This window comes from Mauremys mutica, chromosome 2 (assembly GCF_020497125.1).
Source record: "Mauremys mutica isolate MM-2020 ecotype Southern chromosome 2, ASM2049712v1, whole genome shotgun sequence".
In the NCBI taxonomy this organism is placed as follows: Eukaryota; Metazoa; Chordata; order Testudines; family Geoemydidae; genus Mauremys; species Mauremys mutica.
The window spans coordinates 255,348,944-255,368,232 of record NC_059073.1 but is presented as its reverse complement, the minus strand read 5'-3'; the positions used below and the strand labels follow the sequence as shown (position 1 = coordinate 255,368,232).

Genomic DNA, 19,289 nt, shown 5'->3' with positions numbered 1-19,289 from the left:
CTCTGAGCCAGACCTCCCATTGCTGACAGGGTCAGTTCCACCATGGTGTGAGGAAGTGGACTCCTCAGTAGACTCCAAGGTTGGAACATGTGTCTTGACCCGAGCATGCCCCAATGGGGTGCCAGCCTTCCTGGTACCAGCCACAGCCTCTGCTGACCAATGGCCTGCATGTATCTGGGTCCTGCTTCCATGTCGGTGGCCATTTTGGATGCCTTGGGGCTTCCCTCTACGTTTTAGAGCCTCTCCTCTTTTCCTGCCCTTCTACATTGGCTAAGTGCTGGGAGCATCTGCAGCAAGGTCAGTCTTCCCTCTGGTGGGACCAGTACCATGCAGGGGAACTGCGTGCATGGTACTCTCCTGTGGAGGATTTGGAGGTGGGGACTCTGCAAGACCCTTTAGGGTAGTTCTCCCTATTAATGAGGCTCTCCTGGAACCCATCAAGTTTTTAGGGCAAACCCCATCTTCCCTGTTCTCCACTCTTTTAGCAGTGGGAGGAAAATATGTCCCTTCACAGGGATTTGAGCACTTCTGTAACAACCCTCCTCCAGGCTCACTGGTAGTCTTTGCTGCTGATGGAAAAAGAGAGAGGGATATCAGGCCTCTAGACTGAAAAGAAAAGAAGCAAAAAAGCTAAACCTTTCCATAGAAAGCTTTATTCCACAGGAGGTTTATCTCTTAGGAAGCAGCAGTGTCTACTGGGCTGATACAATTTGAGCCTGTGGGATAATATCCTGAAGTTCAAAGACAAGCTCCCTAATGAGAAAAAGCGGGAGTTCACATCTATGGTGGAGGAGGGCAAATTAGTTGCCAAAATAGCATCGCAAACAAGCATGGATGCAGCAGACTCTCCAGCTTGAATTCATGGCTTCCACCATCATTATGCAGCATTTATCTTGGCTGCAGGTGTCAGGTCTCCCCCTGTGGTGCAACAAACCATTCAAGACCTCCTAGTTGAAGAACCCTTGTTCTTTGCTATTAAAACAGATGAGGCTTCCTAGTCTGAAAGATTCAAGGGTGACCCTTAAGGAGATTTATACACTGGTGGAAAAAGAGAACCATTCTGCCTACAGTCATCCCAGTGGCTTCAGCCCTTCTTGCTGCGTACCCAGGACCTGTCCAAAAAGAGAAGCAGAAGTTACAAGAGGCATCCTTCTCCCTCTTCTGCTGCTCCCAATTCCTCCAGTCAAACTGGGTTCTCTGAACAGTCATTTTGATCTTCTGGTCTAGAGCTGTCAACCAGAGTGCCATCTATCCCCACCCCAGTTTTTGCCAACTGCCCATCCCACTTCCTAACTGCATGGACCCGCATCACCACGGATCTGTTGGTTTTAAGCACAGTGGAACTGGGTTATCCCCTTCAATTTATTTCTCTCCCTCTTTCCTGTCCCTCTTCAGGGAGCGTTGTCACGAGAGTTTGCTACTTCAAGAGGCCTAGTCTCGCCTCCTTGTAGGGACCATACAAGAAGTTTCCTTGCCATTCAAAGAGAAGAGATTTTATTCCTGTTATTTCCTGATCTCAAAGGCAAAGGGGGAGAGAGGACTCAGGCCTATTTTACATCTAAGGCAGATAAACAAGTTCCTAAAGAAAACAAAATTCCAGGCAGTCACTGTAGCATCTGTTATCCCTTCCTTAGATCCCAGGGACTGGTATGCTGCTCTCAACTTAAAGGGCACTTATTTTCATGTGGCAATTCATCAGAATCACAGAAAGTTTCTCAGATTCTTGGTCAATGGATCCCACTACCAGTTCACAGTACTGCCTTTTGGTCTGTCAGCAGCTTCTCTCATATTCGCAAAATGTGTGGGTGCAGTAGCAGCATCCTTGTAACGGTTGGAAGTCCATGTGTTCCTCCACCTGGACAACTGGCTAGTGAGAGGCCAGTCCAGGTCTGAAATGCTATCCAGCATACCAGCTATTCACTTTTGATGCACTGGAGTTCTTTATCAATACAGAGAAATCTTTGAATAGGCATCAGCATAGAATAAATTCATTGATGCAGCTCTGGACTTGACAAAGGCCAAACAATGCAGGTCATTCCTCTAAATCTAACAGCAAACCCTGTCACTATGGTTCAGAATTGGCTCACACTTCTAGGACACATGGTGGCATGCACCTACATGGTCAGCGTGCTAGGCTACACCTCAGAGAACTCCCAGGGTTGGTTGTAATTACCACCCCATCATCTCATGGACATAGTGATTCAAGTAACTGTTCTGGTGTTGTCCTCCCTGCACTGGTGAGTAAAACTGCAAATGTTTGCAAGGGAGTTCTTTTCCCCTCCACAGCTCCAGTGAGATGCATGAGATCTAGGTTGGGGAGCTCACTAAAGTCCCCTTTGGACTCGAGACCTTTTGTCTCCTTAGAACCAAAGTCCCCATATTGTAGCTCTTAGGGCTAGCGTAGCCATTTTATTTTACTCAGCAGTAACAAGAAACTTGCAGGCCCGTATCCTGTAAGACATTAGCTTAAGCAAGTTACCATAAATATGGTAGTCCTATGACTCTTAGCATAGATAAAATGGCCCAACAGTTACCTCAAATGTGGGGGAATTGGGAATAGCTTGCTCAATAAAGGGAGTTGAACATAATGGTACCAGGCAACTGCAGGAACACTGAACTGATATTTTAGGATAGAATCGCTGGCAGATGTCTAACCACAAACTTGCTTGAGCAGTAGGTGATGTATCTGATAATGAGTTAAATGGCATTAATATTTTAACCTATAGGATAAGTGCTCCCAATATTATGAGGGTGAAGAAGTTAGATTTGGACACTGAAGGCTGGGCAGCAGAAGGCATATTCATGATAGTGCCAGGCCCTATAATAGGCTAAGCCACCATGTAGTTAGGGCTAGCTTTCCATCGTTGACCTTTCAGCTCTCCATTGTGATCTACCACCAATCTTTGGACATTGGGGAACCTGGACCATTCAACTCATTTGGTATGCCCGAGACTTGTCTCTCAGCACCACAGGTCCCCAAGGAAGGATGTGAGTGTATAAGGATACGAACATATGCAGGAATGACACTGAAGATATCCCTAATGTTGTTATACTGCTATCTGGTTATGATGTTTGGAGCTTTCCTGATGTTACTGATAGCTTTAATAAAAACAGCCAAGGCTTTGCTTTGCCCTCAGCTTTGCTTTGCCATACACTCCATGGTTCCCTACAAGATATTGAACTTGTCAGATTTAATTCTGTGGAGCCTGATTCTGGGATGAGACCCCTATTATCCCCAGCTCATTAATTAATCAGTACAATTATTAAGCATTAAAAGGATCAGGCTACAATATAAATATCAGGGAGCTTTGGGCCATCCATTTAGCTTGTGTGGCATTCCTTTCACATATCAAGTGGCGGAATTTGTTGGGGACATCTCTCATCGATTTAGAGACCTTGCTAGATTTAGGCGGGTGGTCTTACAATTTGTTGGTACTCACAGACAACGCAACAGCAGTGTTTTTTGTAAATAAACAAAGGAGGAGCACTTGGCAAGGTGTTGACACGAGGTAATGCTCCTTTGGAATTTCTGCATGACCAGTCATCAACCTGAGAGCTGCTTACCTTCTGGGAGTTCAAAACACTCTCTCGCAGACCACCCGCAGAGGTTGTTTGCAGGTCTCTTTGCCTTGATGTGTCCAGGTCAATCTTTCCGCAGTGATATAACATTCCAAGTGGACCTGTTTGCAATAAGCACCAACAAAAAATGTCATCTTTTTGTTCCCGAGTGGGTCACAGCCCAGGTTGACTGACGGATGCTTTCTTCCTACCCTGGTCCAAAGGCCTGCTGAGAGCTGCTTCCCTCCAGTTCCACTCCAGCTCAGTCTTGTCCAAAGTCAAGCAAGATTCTGCTCACCTTATTCGAATAACCCCAGTGTGCTTCCCTCAGCATTAGGTTTTGACTCTACTAGCCGTATCAGTCAGACCTCTACTGCCACTCTTGAGAGATGTGGATGTGATCTCACCGACTATAGCAGCCTGCTTCATCACAACCTTCAGACCTTCTAGCTGACAGTATGGATGCTTCATGGCTGACCACTTTGGAAGGAGTTTGCTCTAAGGGGGTACAGGAAGTTCTGCTAAATAGTAGGAAGCCTTCAGCTAAGTCTACATATCTTGTTAAATGGGAGAGATTCTCTGTTTGGTCAGAGTAAAGCTCTGATTTACCCTATCTTGGACTATCTTTTGTTTCTGAAACAACAAGTTTAGCTAATGTTCCATCTGGCAGTTATCTTATCTTTCCACCTTCCTGTGGATAATCAGTTTTTTTCAAACCCTATGCCCATCAGATTTCTAAAGGGTTTGCTCAGATTATAACAAGATCACAGCTTGGTTCCACATTGGAGTTTAAATTTTAGTTCTAGCAAAGTTGATGGGTCTCCTGCCCTCCATTGCCACCTCCCCCCGTTTTTGAGATGCTAGTGATTTGTTCTCTGTTGCACCTGTCTGAAGGTGGTTTTCTTGGTTGTTACGTCACTCAGGAAAGTTGGGGAACTGCGAGCTTTATCAGAGCCTCCCTATACAATTCTTTAGGGACAAGATTTTCTTTCACTCACCCAAAATCCTGTCTAAAGTGGTTTCTGATTCTCATATTAATCAAGTAATATATTTACTGACTCCTTTTTCAGAAACCTCATGTTAGGGGAGCTTTGGCTCTTTGCCTGGATTGGACTAGGCCTTTCGGGTCTTCATCTCAGCTCCTTATTGTGGTTTCAGACAGAGTAAAGGGCCACCCGGTATCTACCCAGAGGATCTCTTCCTGGATTTCCAGCTGTATTTGTTTATGCTATTGACTTGACTGATACTGCCCCTCCAAAGCAAGTTGTCAGGTCACAGCCAACTTCTGCTGCCTTTCTAGCTCATCTACCTGTACTGAATGGTTGTTAGATAGCAACCTGGTCATTGGTCCATACGTTTGCCTCTCACTATGTCATTTTTCATCAATCTAGAGACAATGCCAGATTTGGGCAGGTGGTCCTACAATCCCCGTTCAAGTAGACTCCGAGCCCACTTCCAGCTCACACTGCTCGTGAGTCACCTGCTGTGGATGGACATGTGCAATCACTCAAAGAAAATATAGTTATAGAAAATTTGGTAAACTATTGGTTTTGGACATGTGCAACACATGTCCATTTCACAACCCATCTTCCTTCCCTTCCGTATTGGAGCCTTTCCAGTGTGAAGGAACTGAAGGCGGGTGGGAACAGTGTGTACGTGCGTGCAGTGGTGTGAGGAGTCAGAGTTGCTTATGCTGTCCCGATGGTACGGCTGAGGGGAAAATCTCCAACTATGCACAAGGAGCATGTGCACCTTTTGTGGAATGGATGTGTGCAACACCTCTCCAAGAACAACAGTTACAGAAAGTTACAGTTACAGTAACTGGTATTTAAAATAAAAAAGATTAACACGCTTTAGGGAATTTTTACAGTGAGCTGGAAAATAGATTCTTTAGGGCCATTGGGTGGTTACATCAGTGATAATTTTTCAGATCTGTTCGCTTTGAATAGTTTGTAGTATAGAATTGATGTAATATAGCTCCACTGGCTGTAAGAGGCTTAGTATCCTGTGTGGCGTTACTATTTCTGTGTCCACATAACCTAGCCCTATATCACATTTAGCATAATTTGTGGTGTTAAATTGGACTGATTTATCTAAGAGAGTGAAATAATCTCTCATCCTTTTCAAAAAGGTCAGTACTTTCAGACTAAGATTTAATTGCATCAGCAGTGCAGGGGGTTGCATTCTGTCTGCATTATTCTTGGCTTGTGGCTAAATTGGGAAGCAGAAGTAGTAGAAAATAATTGTTTCAATCTGTAAGCATTAATACGGCTGATTACAAAAAGCAACATGCTTGCCAGCCTATCATAACTTACTACATGTAATAGTAAGAAATCTGATAGCAAGAGATATTAACTGTGATAATGCCTCTGGCGCAATATTCTGAAGCTTAAAACACCTGTATTATAAAAATCTAAATTTAAGTAATCTCTTTTGTGGAAAATTGTGTCATACGCTTTCAACGTATAGACAGGCAAATACCTATTGTACCTAAACACATGCATAATTCCCATTGATGTTAACAGCTAGGTAAGGGGTGTGTGTGTACGTGTGTGCGTGCACACTACTCCTGAGGACATTCTGCGCCAAAACATTAAAAATTCTGCCCATATTTTAAAATTCTGCAAATTTTATTTGTCAGATAAGTATGGCAGCTCCACCATGGCATTGGGGAGCACAGGCCAGTGGCTGCACAGAGGTGGAAGATCACCTTGCAGCTCTTCCTCCCCCACGTCCCTGGACACACTCAGTGGTGAGGCTGAACCCAACCCTGACACAGAAGCACCCCAGGGTCCTGCCCCTCCATGCCAGGTGCACCAGGTGTGCGCAGGCAGGCTCAACAAGGCAGGATCCAAGTGTGGAGGGGTGTACTGTGGGGGGGATCCAGGTGTGGGTTGAGATGGGTCTGTCGGGCAATCTGGGTGCAGGCAGCTCAGTGCAGGATCCGGGTGCAGGGGGAGATCTGGATGCACAGGGGCTTGTTGGGGGGTTCTGGGTGCAACAGTAATGGGACTCTGAATGGGGGGGATCCAGGTGGTTGGAACTCGGTGGGGAGGAGGAATCCTGGGTGTGGTGGGGGATAGAGCTTGAGCTTGGCAGTGGGGTCTTGGGGTTGGGGATCCAGGTGCAGCTGGTTGTGGCTCAGTTGGGTGGGGATCCAAGTGCTGGTGGCTCATCAGGGTGTTCCAGGTGAAGGGGGAATGGGGCTCATTGGGAGGAGATTCTGGGGTGGGGGTGAAGCTTGGTGAGAGGGTCTGGGTATGGGGGGGTGGGGTCTGGAGGCTGGGCGGATGGGGGGAGCATCTCCCTGCACAGGGATCCCTTCCCCTGCAGCTGAGGAGTGATGGGCACAGGAAGCAGGGAGAGGGGGTGAAGGGAGAAGTTTGCAGAGCTTCCTGCAGCTGGGGCAGAAATCTGGGGATGGGTCTGACCCAACTGCACCTGAGCCCAACGCAAAGGTAGGAGCCACAAGCCGGGTCTTCCCCAGTCCTGTCCCCTGCCCCACAGTGATTTACGTCTCTGCCGGCTGCCCTGGGCACCTGAAACATACTTCCGGGGAGGGTCGCATGACCGCTCTTCTGGCTTCCTTTTCTGACAGGGAAGCAAAGTCACTTTTCTGTAGGGAAGCAAAGAAATCTGCGGGGGACATAAATTCTGCGCATGCACAGTGGTGCAGAATTCCCCCAGGAGATGTGTGCACACAGCTATGGTAAATCATACGACAACGTGAGATTTTTTAAAAAAATATTCAGATTTGTCTTAATTTCTTCTATTCAGTTTGCTAAATGTGTCCTCCCATGAACACAACCATCAGCAGTGAGTAATATCCTAATTGCTCTGCATAAATATTTGTTAGTACATTGTTCACAACCATCTCTGTTTAAAGTCTAGTAAATGACATACTGTAATGTTCTACTGTGTAAATATTGTGGGCTCGTTTTTAAGGCGGGGCAAATTGCCTCATTCCATCAAATTAATGAGGCCATGATTTTTTTAAGCTCATAATTACTTAAACCCGCCCTCTACTTTTCCTGCTGTTGTCAAAGTTAACATTATGCACCAAGGTGAATAGTGTGGGTACAGTTGCAAGCTTCAGTGCAAATGATTTGTTATTTTCCCAGCTCTAATGTAAACTTTAGCTGCATGCTTAAGTTTCTCTTTGTGGGAACAGAGATTTAAATCCGTACAGCTTTTAAACCTTTTATCTGCGAAGGCGTATTCATATCGTGCTGCTGGGTTGGTTTTTCATATTTCTAGATAATAACCATGCATTGATCTGTTGCTAATCTGATGTAACCTTTTTTGTATGTATTGATCACAGCACTTTACTCATGGGAGGTGAATTAAACACTGGCTTGGCTGAACAGTTCATCATTTAAGGCTGAACTTAAATTGCTGTGATTTTTAGTTGAATGTTAAATAGACACCTACTCAGATATTAGATTATTTAAACAGCAGGCTGAAATGGACCATCACTCAGAATGGATTTTTGTTTGTTTTACTAGAGAAGACCTTAAATAAAACTGTCATTTAGGTCTGGATGGCTGAACTATTTATTTTTCTGATGTATATTAATGTAACCATCCAACAGTTTAGGTTATGTTTCTGAGCCTTGTCTGTGTGCTTGTTGCTGTGCAAACCTAATGGAAGGCATGGTTCCTTATCATTCTGCCTACAGAACAGTAAGTATTTTGTCATGGTGTTTTTGCCCCACCTCAATAATGGTGGTGTTTCAGTATTTTAAAATGCTAATGGCATTTTTTTAAGAGACAGTGCTGCCGGCAATGGCTTTGAAAATGGACACCAGATAGAGTCCTACTGGCCATCAATAGTTCTTGTGGGTAAAAATTGTGTCATTTTGCATTGTGGTAGCACCTAGGATCCCCCAGTCCTGGTCTAGGACCACTTTGTGCTAGGTGCAGACAAACAGAACAAAAAGCTGGTTTACAATCCAAGTAAGCTGTTGGTCTGAGAATTTTTCATTTTGCAATGCACTTTTTTTCCTTACAGCTGTGCCACCAAACATCGCAGATCTGAAGAATTTAGAAGTGCTTAACTTTTTCAACAACCAGATTGAGGAGCTGCCTACGCAGATTAGCAGCCTTCAGAAGCTCAAACACCTGAACCTTGGGTGCGTAGCAGTAAAGCAAAAATAGCAAAAAAAAAAAAAAAAAAAAAAAAAAAAAAAATTGTTAGTGGTTAACAGTAATTGAATCTTGTACTTAAAGCTTTCATGTTTTGTAAAGATCATCCATTTTTATGGCACTTGGGATAGTTCTGAAGTTATGGTTTCATTGTAGTTGAGAAGGTAACAGGTTTTTTTTTTTTTTTTTTTGGACAAAGGAAATGCAGTGGATCTAATTTTACCTCGATTTCAGTAAGGCATTTGATATGGTTCCACATGGGGAATTATTAGCTAAATTGGAAAAGATGGGGATCAATATGAAAATTGAAAGGTGGATAAGGAACTGGTTAAAGAGGAGACTACAACGGGTCGTACTGAAAGGTGAATTGTCAGACTGGAGGGAGGTTACTAGTGGAGTTCCTCAGGTATCAGTTTTAGGACCAATCTTATTTAATCTTTTTATTACTGACCTTGGCACAAAAAGTGGGAATGCGCTAGTAAAGTTTGCAGATGACACAAAGCTGGGAGGTATTGCCAATACAGAGAAGGACCAGGATATCATACAGGAAGATCTGGATGACCTTGTAAACTGGAGTAATAGTAATAGGATGAAATTTAATAGTGAAAAGTGCAAGGTTATGCATTTAGGGATTAATAACAAGAACTATTGGTATAAGCTGGGGAGGCATCAGTTGAAAGTAACAGAAGAGGAGGACGACCTCGGAGTATTGGTTGATCACAGGATGATTATGAGCCGCCAATGTGATATGGCCGTGAGAAAAAGCTAATGCGGTCTTGGGATGCATCAGGTGAGGTATTTCCAGTAGAGATAAGATACTATTCCTAGTATCGTTATACAAGGCACTGGTGAGACCTCATCTAGAATACTGTGCGCAGTTCTCATCTCCCATGTTTAAGAAGCATGAATTCTAACTGGAACAGGTTGAGAGAAGAGCTACTAGGATGATCTGAGGAATGGAAAACCTGTCATATGAAAGGAGACTCAAAGAGCTTGGCTTGTTTAGCCTAACCAAAAGAAGGCTGAGGGGAGATATGATTGCTCTCTATAAATATATCAGAGGAATAAATACCAGGGAGGGAGAGGAATTATTTAAGCGCAGTACCAATGTAGACACAAGAACAAATGGATATAAAGTGGCTATCAGGAAGTTTTAGACTTGAAATTAGACAAAGGTTTCTAACAATCAGAGGAGTGAAGTTCTGGAACAGCCTTCCAAGGGGAGTAGTGGGGACAAAAGACACATCTGGCTTCAAGACTAAGCTTGATAAGTTTATGGAGGGAATGGTATAATGGGGTAGCTTAATTTTGGCAATTAATTCGCCTTTGACTACTAGCGGTAAATATGTCTGGCTGGTGAGTCTTGCCCACATGCTCAGGGTTTAACTGATCGCCATATTTGGGGTCGCGAAGGAATTTTCCTCCAGGGGATATTGACAGAAGCCCTGGGGGGTTTTCGCCTTCCTCTGCAGAATGGGGCACGGGTCACTTGCTGGAAGATTCTCTGCACCTTGCAGTCTTTAAACCATGATTTGAAGACTTTAATGGCTAGACACAGGTTTGTTACAGGAGTGGGTGGGTGAGATTCTGTGGCCTGCATTGTGCAGGAGGTCAGACTAGATGATCATAATGGTCCCTTCTGACCTTAAAGTCTATGAACCAAAAATTAAGTGTCTTAGAAAAACACCAGTTGTGTATGTATTTAATTTGAAACAGTTTGAGGAAGAGACACTTGTGTATGATCTCTCTTTCATATTACATTGATGTCTCGTTTGTGTCAGGAGTAATCATTATGATCCACTTATTAAATTCAGGTTTAAATCTGTTGCATACTATTTCGTGCATGTGAAAAATTGTTCCCTTAACTGCTATCTTTATTAAATCTGAATTCTGTGGTCGCTGTATGATGATGGAGTTTCTGCAAGAAATAGGCTTATAAAACTAAACCTACAGTAGGGGGATGAACCTTTTTTACTGAAACCATGTTGTAGTTGTATTTGGTATATTTCCTACTTTGTGGGTGCAATTTTATAATTTACAGCTTTCTCCCTGTATAAATGAATGTTTTTATATTACGAACTCAAACCTATAAACAACTTAAGTCAGAGGGAAAGGACGTGTACGTGCTGTTACTTAAACCCATATAGACTTTAGTTAACTAGGGTCCTTATTCTCTAATGAGTTAGATAACTCTAAGACATTGATAACTGAACTGCATTGTTGGCTGCAGTGATATAAATATTTTCTTGGTATTGGCTCCTCAATAAAGACACTATTGGTTCTTATTTTCTCTCTCTGGTTCTCTAGCACAGTGGAATAGGCTTTGATTCTTGGCAGCCTCTATTGGCTTGGATTTAACAATGAGACTGGATAATTAACATGTTTGCCTGGGAAAGTAACACTCCAACATTGCAAACACACACATTTTGACTGGGGATACACCTCAAGGTGTAATACTGCATCATTAGTGGGGGAAATAGTTGAATGCTTTCTATCTATGATGAAACAAGTGACAAGTTGATTGTGCTTAGTTGTAACCAGAATACTACTTCCCTGCATTTCTTCTGTTAATCCTGTTTTTAGGGGTAGGAGTGAACGAGTGCTGTGAATTGGCATTCTTGCTGAGGAGTATCGTTAGTCTTGCAAATGGTAAACCAAAGGCTGCCTTCTATTTTAATTTTGTAGTGTAACATTCTACTTCTAGTATACGTCTTAAGGGAGCACCACTGCGATGGCATCTGGGAGCCTCACATATTTTAAATATTACAACATAACTATTGTCCCCTTAAAAACTGGTAAATTCTCTCAAGTTTCATTTCCCATTAAAGCCCCTTGTAGCAATGTGAGGACTCACCAGCGCGGTGCCTCCTGCTGGTCATCCAGGAAATTAGTTTTTCCAGCGTTGCAGTGCCCTCTGCCAGCCGGTATCCTGTGTGCCTTAGGCCCCCCGGGTCCCCAGTGCCCCTTTACCTTGGGTGCTGCCCCCTGGCAATACCCCCACTCTCTGGGTCTCCCCACCCAGGGGAACCCCCAGCCCTCTATCCCCACAGTGCCTCAGTGGCTACTGCCAGTCACCATCTAGCCCGCGCTCACTGGGGCAGACTGCAGTCTATCAACCACTCATCGGCAAGGGGGGTTTGGACCTGCTGCCTTTGCCTACACTGGGCTACACCTCTGCAACCCCAGTACCGTTCCCGGCCTTTAGCAAGGCCTGCAGTCTGGTGGTTTTCCAGGCCGGAGCTCCCCAGTTCCTCTGGCCTTTCCCCAGCCCTGCTCTGCTCCAGTCTAGGGACCCTGTTGAGCTTCCAAGCAGCCAGGCCTGTCTCTCCACAGCTAGAGAGAGACTGCTTGAGCTGCTGCCTCGCAGCCCTTTTATAGAGCCAGCTGTGACCTCATTGGGGCATGGCCCCAGCTGTGGCTGCTTCCCCAGCCAGCTTAGCCTTTGTCAGGAGCGGGGCAAATGCTCTGTTCCACCCCGGAAAGGTTTTGATCTCAGGAGTTGGATCAGGCCCTTAGTGGCTGCTGCTGAGAGAGAGAGTTTTTTTTTTTAAAACCAATGCACACATCAAAAGAAGACCTTACCTTGGGAATGTGATTTATTCCTTTGTAGTTAAAGCTTTTTGTAGCAGTCCACAGGGCAGCTGAACAATTCACACGCTACACCTCTCCAGCAAATACTCGGATCACTTTGGGTAAAGTACTCCAGCTTCCCAGGTCAACTTTCATTCTTCTGAGGTCTTCTGTATATTTTCCTACCTGCTTTTCTTCTCCGAGTGGTTTAATAAATAAATAAAAAATCTCAACCCAATGCCACAACATCCTGGTGGTCCTTGTGTTGCTATTTTATCACTTTTTTTTTTCTTAGGGATAGGTTTTTTTTTGTGATCTTCAGACCCTGGCCACGTCAGGTTAACTGTCACTCGTGGGCCACACGCACAACCATAATCGTTCACTCACACATAAGAATAAAATTGGCAAGTTAACTTTGTATACCCACTGCCTCTGCTTGCTGTTTATTTACAAATATTTGGCTGCACAGGGCTATATTCATTGCATGAAAAACATCAGCCACTGGCCACTTTTCAACATCTAAGTGGAACGACAGTGGAGGCAGAGAATATACATAAGAATGGCCCTACAGGGACAGACCAAAGGTCCATCTAGCCCAGTATCCTGTCATCTGACAGTAGCCAGTGCCAGCTGCTCCAGAGGGAATGAACAGAACAGGTAATCATCAGGTGATCCATCCCCTGTCGCTCATTTCCCAGCTTCTGGCAAACAGAGGCTAGCAACACCATCCTAGCCCATCCTGGCTAATAGCCTTTGATGGACCTATCCTCCATGAATTTATCTAGTTCTTTTTTGAACCCTATTATAGTCTTGGCCTGTAGAACACCCTCTGGCAAGAAGTTCCACAGGTTGACTGTGCATTGTGTGAAAAAATACTTTCTTTTTGTTTTAAACCTGCTGCCTATTAATTTCATTTTCTTGTGTTACGAGAAGTAGTAAACAACACTTATCTACTTTCTTTACACTAGTCATGATTTTATAGACCTCAATCATATCTCTCCTTCCAAGCTGAAAAGTCCCAGTCTTAATCTCTTCTCCTACAGAACCTGTTCCAGTCCCTAATTATTTTTGTTGCCCTTTTCTGAACCTTTTCCAATTCCAATATATTTTTTTGAGATGGGGCAACCACATCTGCACACAATATTCAAGATGTGAGCATATAGTATTCCTCCTACGCCCACATCTTGAAGTCTTGAGCAGGAAGAAACTATTTTTTGGGGAGGGGAGGGAGCAAGAGGGGTAAGAATGAGTAACTGTTGGGCTAGAGTGGTAAGTTTACCCCTCCCCCCCCAATACAGCTTGGAGCAATAGGGCCCAGGCGTGTACCTGGCATCCAGCCTGGTACCTGGATTTGTGCTGGATAAAAGGGTGTCTAAGAAGATAATCACCACCTGAGATCACCAGCTAGAAGCATGTGTTCCAGTGTGCCTGGATGGGCCCCCTCCTGCAGGACAGAGCGCACCTGAAACCCACACTCTTGTGTTGCCAGGGTCTGGAAAGAGGCAGGGAGTAACAGTACTTGTTTGTGGGAGAGGCTGCCATCAGTGGTGCTAGTGAGGTGGGGAGGGCACAGCAGCAGGCAGTAGTGGTTGTAATGCTCCCTCAGAATTGGCAGACGTTCTGTCGGGCTAGCGATTTCTATATATTTTTAGATCAGGAACAGAAATAGCAGTGCTCATGGTACTACAGAGGCTCCATTACCCAAATAAGCCAGGAATATTAAGTACACCACTGTCCCTGTTGCAAAGAACTTAGTTGAAGTAAACAAGATACAGGGTGGGAGAGAGGATATATTATTCTCATTTCATAGATGGGGAAGTGAGGCACAGTGAGATCAAGGCCTTGATTCCCCAGAGAGTTCTACCGGAGCGTAACTTGAAGCACTTGTGTAGTGCCAGTGGGTCCGTCTGTTCTTGTGTTTAAAATTAAGCATGTACATCTTTGTAGAATTGGGACATAAGTGATTTGCTGCTGTAGCACCAGAATTCCTATCTCACACACAATGTGAGTGAACTATAATACTGAAATAAAGAGAACTGTAAACTAGCTAGCCAGCTAATCATGTGTACTGGATTCATTGCTGCCTGTGTCCTTGAATAGCGTTCCAAATGGGGCCTACTCTGCTAAGTTCACAAACATGCTGTATCCTCCCTTCCCCCCTCCCCCCCTGCCACGCTTTATTCAAGGGAATAAAACACAACTCTGATCAGTTTATACATGCATCAGAACACATGTGTGAGTAACTTCGGCATAGAGCTGCTTCTTTATCCATGTGCGCATTAATACAGCTGTGCAACTGGATACCGACAGAAGAGAAAAGACTTTTCAAAGAGAGGGGGAAATACAAACAGCTCTGGTATGTTGACTGGTGTACCTGCTAGGTTGCATGCTGTGTTTCCAAGTACCAATTCCAAGGCTGATATGCCTACTCTTGTTCTCTGTGGCCCTTGATCATGAACTGAAATAATCTCCAGAAAATAAGCGCTCAAACAATTGCTAGCAGCTTTTCAGCTATCTATAAAATGAGATGACAGTGCTTACCTACCTAACAGGAGTGCTCTAAGAAAAAAAATCACTGACGTTTGAAGAACTTGATTGCTGCTGATGCGAAGGGAGAGAGTCTTGAAGTAAGTCTAGCTGTGACTCCTTCCAGGGATCTTGACAGGGTTACTCAGTCTTAGTATAGCGTGTCATTGTACACTTTACAGATGTATCGGGTGTCACTTATGTGGAGGGGAACTCATTTTGCATGCACTGCAAGGCAGCTTTTGATGGGTCTGCTGCTCATCAGAAGATTCACCACATTCTTCAATGGAACATCTAAAACTTTTAGTCCTAATTCTTAAAAACGTTTCATACAAATAACTTTAGCTTGAGCTACATTGTTTAATACAGTTTTTTTGTATAGTTGAGTCAAATAGGCCTACAAATATGCCATTTTACGAAAACTCACTCTGACCCTGAGGATTTGAGTAGCCCAAATTTGATACCACATGGCATGATCCGATCTCCACTCTGCTCCAAGTTGCTTTGTTTCATTTAGATGCGAGAACAGCTTTATCCTCTTCTGTAATGAATACTCGCAAACCCTAACCTCATACTTGGAGTTTTCTCCTTGATCTGTTACATTAAACAGTTTCACCTTTTTTTTATTCCATACTCTCCTGCCCTTGGTTTTTTTGGTTAGCTGTCCAGCACTGATACTTTTTTTGTTTTGTTTTGTTTTTTTTAAAGCAGGGCAGTTAGCACTGTCTATTCTTGAGGTTGGCTAACACTTCCTATTATTAGACCCTGTTTTCAGTTGCTTATCTTTGCCATAATTTAACTATGATATTTTCAGGGTGGGTGTTGGCCAAAACAGTCTAGCCACTTCTGAGAATAAGGTTAGGGAAAAATACATTTTCGCCAATGTTAAAATCTGGCAATCCTTTCTTTTGGAAAGCTCTAGTGACCCGATGCTTGAAGTTGAAATTAGGCAGGGAATAGCCTTTGTGTCAAATGTGCTTTTGTCTTTTTCCTGTGAAAATCCACCCACATTTGGCCAAGTTAAAAATGTTCTGAAAAATCTGACTTTTTACATGTTCCATAGTTACTTCATAGAGCTTAGCAGCTACAATCTCTTCAGGTTCCATGCACATTGGGTATGCTGCAGCCCTACAGCTCCTGGATGTGACCAGACTGCAGACAAGCCATCTCTACACATCCTGCAGAATGGAGAGCCAGGAAGCCTGTCTCTCCTCTGCTCTCAGTGACACTTTGCTAATGCCCAGGCAGCATGGAGGAGGAAGCAGACTGACTCAGAGGCAAAGGGGCAAGAGTTGGACCAGGGAGAAAGAGAAGGAAATAGATTGGGATTGAGAACGGGAGAAAATAATGCTGGTACTGTTAGATCAAGTGCCCGAGGTCTGTGTGGTAGATCTAAAGATTCTAACCCAGCTAATGACCCATGTGAATGTCAGTGTGATGCCACATACTGGAATTTTTTTCAGTTTGCTTTTTGTATGTTCTATTTCCTATGTTAAAAGAACATTATTAAGGTTGCAAAGTCAAGCATTAAAAAATTAGGAAATGCAAGATTTAAGGTTGCCTATGCAACCTTAATTCATCACCCTCATGTGTATGCATAAGGATAGTCTTTAATTTTATGATCACATACTGTTTTTTCCACAGGACCTCCCCTGATTTAGTGCACAGGGTGGATCTTCTTTGGGGATGAATCGGGGTTCTCTAGTGAAGGAGGTTGTTGCAGAAGTCATAAGGTGTATAGTGAATGAGGTAGGGTGTTGCAGGAAGAGAAAGGATGATCTGATGGTTAAGGAAGTTGAATACTATTCTCTCCCTTTCTCTGCCACAGCGTTCCTATGTGATGCTTAGCAAATCACTTCATCAAACTTTTCTCAGCATCTGTTCCTCATTTTTGAGTGTCAAACTTTAAGACCTTGGGGTCAGATTACAGCTGAGAGTGCTCAGTATTTCAGACGATTAAACTCCATGAGAGCTGTGCTTTGAACATATTAAGTGCTATATAATGCTAAGTACTTGAAAACTAAATTTGAGAAAACTAGAATCTGGCATCCAAATTAACGGACACCTTTTATCTTATTCTCTCTGTGCCTCAGTTCCCTTTCTGTAGAATGGGGTAATACCCACTCATCTCCCAGTGGTGTTATGAAAATAAATCATTAATGTTTGTGAAGCACTCAGGTATTTATAATGAGCTTTGTAGAAAAGGAAATGAATAATTTTGTCTCCAGAGCATTGTTGGAATAGCATGCAGTAAATAAGGCCTGGGGCCACACATTGACCAATGAGGAGAAAACAAAATATTGAATAGCTGATTATTAACTGGGCACTGTCTATTGTGGGCACTGAATGAGGAATGGGTGGAAAAAGTAGTATGTGATCATGTGGGGGAAAAAAAGTAGTATGTAATTAACTGTTCTTCTTCGAGTGATTGTTCATGTCCATTCCAAGCAGGTGCGTGTGTGCCGCATGCATGCCAGCTGGAAGATTTTTCCCCTAGCAGTGCCATAGGGTCGGCCTGTATGCCCCCTGGAGTGGCGCCTCCATGGTGCCCTATATAGGGGCCCACCGACCCTCCACCCCCTCAGTTCCTTCTTACCGCCGATGACGGCTAGCTGGAACTTTGCTCGCTCTCACAGCAAGCCTAGCAGTGTCTCTATTAAGTGTATATAGTTCATTTTTTCTCATAGTTTAGCGTTAGTGTTAGTTGTAAGATAGTTAATAGCTGTTGGGGGTGCTACCTTAATTGTCGCCCCGTCCTAGGGCATGCCCGGGTCCCCAGGGTTTAAACTCTGCACGGACTGCGGGAAGATTATTCTGAAGAGTGACCCACACTCTCTTCCTGCTTGAGGTGCCTCGGGGAGAGCCACCAAAGAGACCAGTGCAGTGTCTGCAAGGGGTTTCATCCCAGGACAGAGAGCAGAGACTTAGAGTGCTCCTGATGGAGGCAGCCTTATGGTCACACTCGGACCCTGAGCCTGCCGACCCACTGCCCAGCACCTCATCCTCGGTGCGCAGCGCTCTGGCACCATTAGCAAGAGAGGAGGCCCGGTCTAAGAACTCTTAAGTCCCGGCACCAGAGAGAATCGGGACATAGAAAATCGGCCTCCATGTGGCACCGATCACCAACACCGGTGCCCGCGAAAAAGAGGAGGCTGGTGAGGGGCTGATCACGCCACCAGGACCTTAAAAGGCCGGTGGCATCCACAAGTGTGGTGGGACAAGCTGTGCCACAGCTGTATCCTCCCAAGATCCTGTTGACTCCTGCTCCTGTGAGGGTGCAGTTGAGTCTAGACCGGTTTAGGTCCCCGGATCTCAACGAGGATGTGCGCCTCCCATCGACGTTGGAAGGCGTTCGAGGCGGCCTCAGACTTATTAAGCCTCCTGGTGCCGGCCTCCCTGCACCAGAGGGAAATGCCGCCAGGGATGGCTCGACTCCCGATGCAATCAAGGGGCAAGCTGGCCATGATGATGCCACAGTCCCTGCCCTGCCCTACTCCAGCGGTAACGGTGCAAAGAGAACGTTCCCTGGCCTCGTGGCACCGCTCGCTTGTGACAGTGGGTACTACCCCTCCTTGGTCTTCATATTCGGAAACCTCGGAGGCAGAATCCTACCGCTCCAGTAGATCAAGGAGCAGGAGTAGATTGGCTTCACAGGCTTACACAGGATCGAGGCCGCCTCTGGCACCTGAACCTGGAGTTGCTCCGCCTCACAGCCTGGATGCTCCATGGCTAAACCCGGTAGAAATTCAATGCTCACAGCAGGTTAGACAAGTTCTCCTTGGTAGCAGGAAACCCTCCACCAGGGCCACATACATGGCCAAGTGGAAACGGTTTTTCATCTGGGCAGAACAGCAGTGATAGGCCCCATTGCTTGCCCCAATCCCACTCATCCTTGACTACCTACTTCATCTGAAACAGCAGGGTCTTTCCCTCTCTTCAATTCGGGTCCACTTGGCGGCCATCTCCGCGTTCCACTCAGGAGCTGACGGTGGTTCAGTCTTTGCATACCCACTGGTTGGTCGCTTCCTTAAGGGCCTGAATAGGCTTTTCCCGCATACTTGACAACCTGTCCTGGCCTGGGACCTTAATTTGGTCCTTTCTGCCCTCACGGGGGGCCCCCCTTTGAGCCCCTGGCTACATGCTCATTACTGTATCTCTCCTATAAGGTCGTATTCCTCGTGGCTATCACCTCGGCCAGGAGGGTATTGGAGCTCAGAGCCTTGACGTCCGAGCTTCCATACACTGTTTTTTCACAAAGACAAAGTCCAACTCAGGCCACACCGAGAGTTCCTTTCTAAGGTGATCTCCCAATTCCACATGGGTCAGGACACTTTTTTCTCCCTGTGTTCTATCCTAAGCCACACTCCTCCAGCACGGAGCGTAGGCTGCGTTCCCTAGATGTTTGCAGGGCCCTGGCTTTCTATATTGAAAGAACCAAACCGTTCAGGAAATCAATCCAACACTTTGTTGCTGTGGCTGACAGGATGAAGG

The 19,289-nt window shown here is 44.9% G+C and overlaps 1 protein-coding gene across 1 annotated transcript in view; it reads left to right on the top strand.

Annotated features, from left to right (window-relative positions):
- RSU1 (Ras suppressor protein 1) overlaps positions 1 to 19,289 on the top strand; it is a 203,154-nt gene that overhangs the window by 46,256 nt on the left and 137,609 nt on the right. The window contains exon 4 of the mRNA XM_045008255.1: positions 8,569 to 8,689. Coding sequence (XP_044864190.1) covers positions 8,569 to 8,689 — 121 coding nt within the window. The remainder of the gene's footprint in view (positions 1 to 8,568; positions 8,690 to 19,289) is intronic.